The sequence below is a fragment of the Plectropomus leopardus genome, unplaced genomic scaffold (genome assembly GCF_008729295.1).
Source record: "Plectropomus leopardus isolate mb unplaced genomic scaffold, YSFRI_Pleo_2.0 unplaced_scaffold29571, whole genome shotgun sequence".
In the NCBI taxonomy this organism is placed as follows: Eukaryota; Metazoa; Chordata; class Actinopteri; order Perciformes; family Serranidae; genus Plectropomus; species Plectropomus leopardus.
In genome coordinates this window covers 1-3,357 of record NW_024632236.1, presented here as the reverse complement: position 1 = coordinate 3,357, position 3,357 = coordinate 1, and the positions used below count along the sequence as shown (strand labels likewise).

At 41.2% G+C, this 3,357-nt stretch overlaps 1 protein-coding gene across 1 annotated transcript; it reads left to right on the top strand.

Moving 5' to 3' along the window:
• Positions 1-132: 132 nt before the first annotated feature.
• LOC121938467 (B-cell receptor CD22-like) lies at positions 133-3,354 on the top strand (the record flags this gene model as incomplete). The annotated part of the gene is made up of 4 exons (XM_042481709.1): positions 133-390; positions 475-735; positions 2,815-3,081; positions 3,188-3,354. Coding segments are annotated over 4 exons (953 nt in total), but the record flags the coding sequence as incomplete, so codon positions are not given.
• Between the last annotated feature and the right edge of the window lie 3 nt (positions 3,355-3,357).

Genomic DNA, 3,357 nt, shown 5'->3' with positions numbered 1-3,357 from the left:
CAGCTGGTAAACTTTGCTTAGCACAAAGACTGGTAACAGATGGAAACTACTAGCCTGGCTCTGTCCATAGGTTAACAAAATCAGCCTACCTCCACCTCTAGAGCTCACTGGATTTTCGAAATTCTCTTCAAGATCCTCCAAACAACACATCAGTCAGCGACTCTGGCCCTGTCAAAGAGGGCAGCTTGGTGACTCTGACCTGCAAGGCCAACGCCAATCCAGCTGTGGACAGCTACACCTGGTTCAAAGTGGATGGAGATCAGGTGACAGCTGTGGGTTTTAAGAACAGGCTTTCAACTACGGTCTCAGAGGTGGACAGCAGATTTTTCTGCAAAGCCAGTAACAGCTACGGATCTCAGAACTCATCCATCACTCAGATAGACGTACAGTGTAAGTCAGAGTGACACAGAAATACCCATGACAAATAACGACCAGCAACATGGATTGAATTCATACTTATTTTTATTTTTCCAGTTCCTCCAAAGGAAACCAGTGTAATCGTGGACCCTGATGGTCCGATACTGGAGGGCAGCTCTGTTACTCTGCTCTGCAAGAGTCGTGCCAATCCACCTGTGACCAACTACACCTGGTACAAAGACAATGAAGAGGATAATGAGCTTGGATCTAGACTGGTAATAAATGACGTGGACCCGAGTCATAATGGTGACTACCACTGTGCAGCAAAAAGTGAGCTTGGGGAGGAAACTTCAGCGCAGATTCAGCTGGACATCGAGTGTAAGTTTGTTTTCCATAGTAAAAACTCTGTAAAAAAAACTGATGACAGACAACAAAACTGTGTTCATATGCTGAATATAGCCCAACTGTATATCCAGCTGTGGTCACGCAAACATGATCAGAAGCCAAGACTCAGTCACAGGGCAACACCATAGTGTCTGGACTGTGGACAGTAACGCATTGTTGCAATGCGTGACAACCTCAATATCCTTTCTATGTTAGTGGTTCATCATGACTGAGCTCTGTTGTACAGTAAGTCCACATGTGTGCCAGTGTGTTTATGTGTAGGTGTTTTGTCTGGTTTCTGTCCTTTATAGGACATCTCTTCCAACCATAGAAAATGAAACCGTTGTCTCATTTTATTCAATTCAGTATTACATTCAGTTTATAAAGGCAAAGGTAAGTATTTATAAACCTTTAGAGCATCTAAAGACAAACAAGTTTTCTCTGCATACTTCGTTTACTTTTCACTTATCTGTATTAAAAAGGACTGTGGCCTCCTTTAATCACTACTAGTATATTTGATGATATCACATGATCATCTTCAGCAGAATCATATAAGGGCCTTCAACCCAAAAGAAAGATACATATTTTGACTCCTAACTGTAGTGCTTTACAGTTTACAGTTTGTTTTAATATGAGGTGTGGAGTGTTGGCGATTTCAGCCGTAGAGATGTCTGCCTTCTCTCAAATATAATGGAACTAGATGGCACTCGGCTTGTGGTGCTTAAAGCACCAAAAAGCTCAGTGTGCATGTAGCGCTAGCTCACCTAGCACTAGTGAGCAAGCCGGTGTTACAGCTCAGCCAAAGAGGATGACATTGTGATGACAATGTTAACATCACGCAGTTACAAGCACCAGTGTCTCGTCCGTGAGTGGATGTCATGAAATATATTGCTGTTGAGTTTTTCAACTTTAGTTGTTGGTGCTTTGAGCACCACAAGCCAAGTGCATCTAGTTTTCTTATACTGGAGAGAAGGCAGACATCTCTACAGCCGATATCTTCAACACTTGACAGCTCAAATTAAAACAAACTAGACTGATTAAAAAAAAAAAAAAAAAAAAAAAAGATGTATTCTTGATTTGGGCGTGAACTGTCCATTTAATAGATGATGTTGAGATTCAAAGTTGATTTATGACCTTGAAAAAAGATGATCATGTTTTCTTGAAAATTGAACATTGCAGTATTGTGGGTATTGCAAAAGATGTGTCAACATATGTGATTGTTTTTGTTACACTTTAAATCTGCCTCCATTGTCATAAACTGGATAAAGCAAACTTACTTTTTTTTTATTCCAAATCCCCCCTTCAAAGAAAAATGTATAATTATCATCACAATTATCCTCACTTAAACTTCTCTTTTTGGGAGGTTTTACATTTTGTGCAGGCCCGCATGTCAAGGGAGTGGTCTGGGCCACCCCTGACATCTGATTGGAAACCTCAGGTGCCACCCCATCATTATTGGCTATCTGCCTAGTCAGTTTAAACTGTTCAATGACTAAACTGAAATTTATTTTATAAGTGCAGTTCTTAAACCTGAGGGGCATTACTGTGCCAGAGTAGTGTCTAGCCTGACTAATTTTTACATACAAATAAATGAAAACTATTTTAAAGTTTGTAAAAAGGCTTATTTTTTTCACACTTTAATTTTCTATTTCTATTTACTTGTGAAGGAAAATTTTCTTTAATAAACTATGGACACCCTTTAACCAAAACTATAAACAGGAAAGTAAGACACTGCAATGTTAGTAATCAAAGTAGGTATGTGTAATGGAGACAAAAACAGTATGTTCAAGCTACTCTGAGCGCGGCTGCAGTGCTTGTAGTTCATTTTACCCCTACATGAGTTATTGCCCTACTTCGGCCACCCAAGTAAAAAAAGTCTGGACTTGCCGCTGATTATGTAACACCAACTTGAGGTACAAAATCAAACCATGAATTGACAAAACCCTACAGCCACAAAAACATCCATGAATCAACCTAGAAATAATTTCTTGGAAGAACTTATTGTGCATTCCAACAAATTAGCAGTAACCTTAGGCGTGGACACATGACTAACTGAAAAGCTGTGTTTTTCAGATCCCCCGAAGAATACCTCGGTGTTGGTTGACCCCTCTGGTCCAGTGCTCGATGGCAGCTCTGTAACTCTGACCTGCTCAACCATCGCCAATCCAGCAGCTGTTAACGTCACCTGGTTCAGAGTGGCTGGAAGAGAACCGGAGATGGTGGGCTGTGAGCGAGACTTCACCTTCAATGTGACAAAACTCTCAGAGGATCAGTATTACTGTGAAGCTCTAAACGTCCACGGAGCTGAAAACTCAGAGCCTGTCAGTATTGATGTCACATGTGAGTTTATTTTTCTCATCTCTTTATCTCTGATCATTTAATTTTTTCCCCAACAAGTTTGAACAAGCATGCAAAAATACACATTTACCTTCTCTCTCTGTCTCAGTTGCTCCAGAGATCTTGCCTTCTTCCCGCTGTGTCCAGGTTCCATCCCTGATTCAATGTACCTGTGACAGCCAGGGGAACCCGCCTCCCTCCCTTGTTTGGGAATTGGCCAAGGAGCCTGTCAATCACTCTGCTGTTGTCCCAATCAGGGAAGTTCCCCTAGGAAGCGTT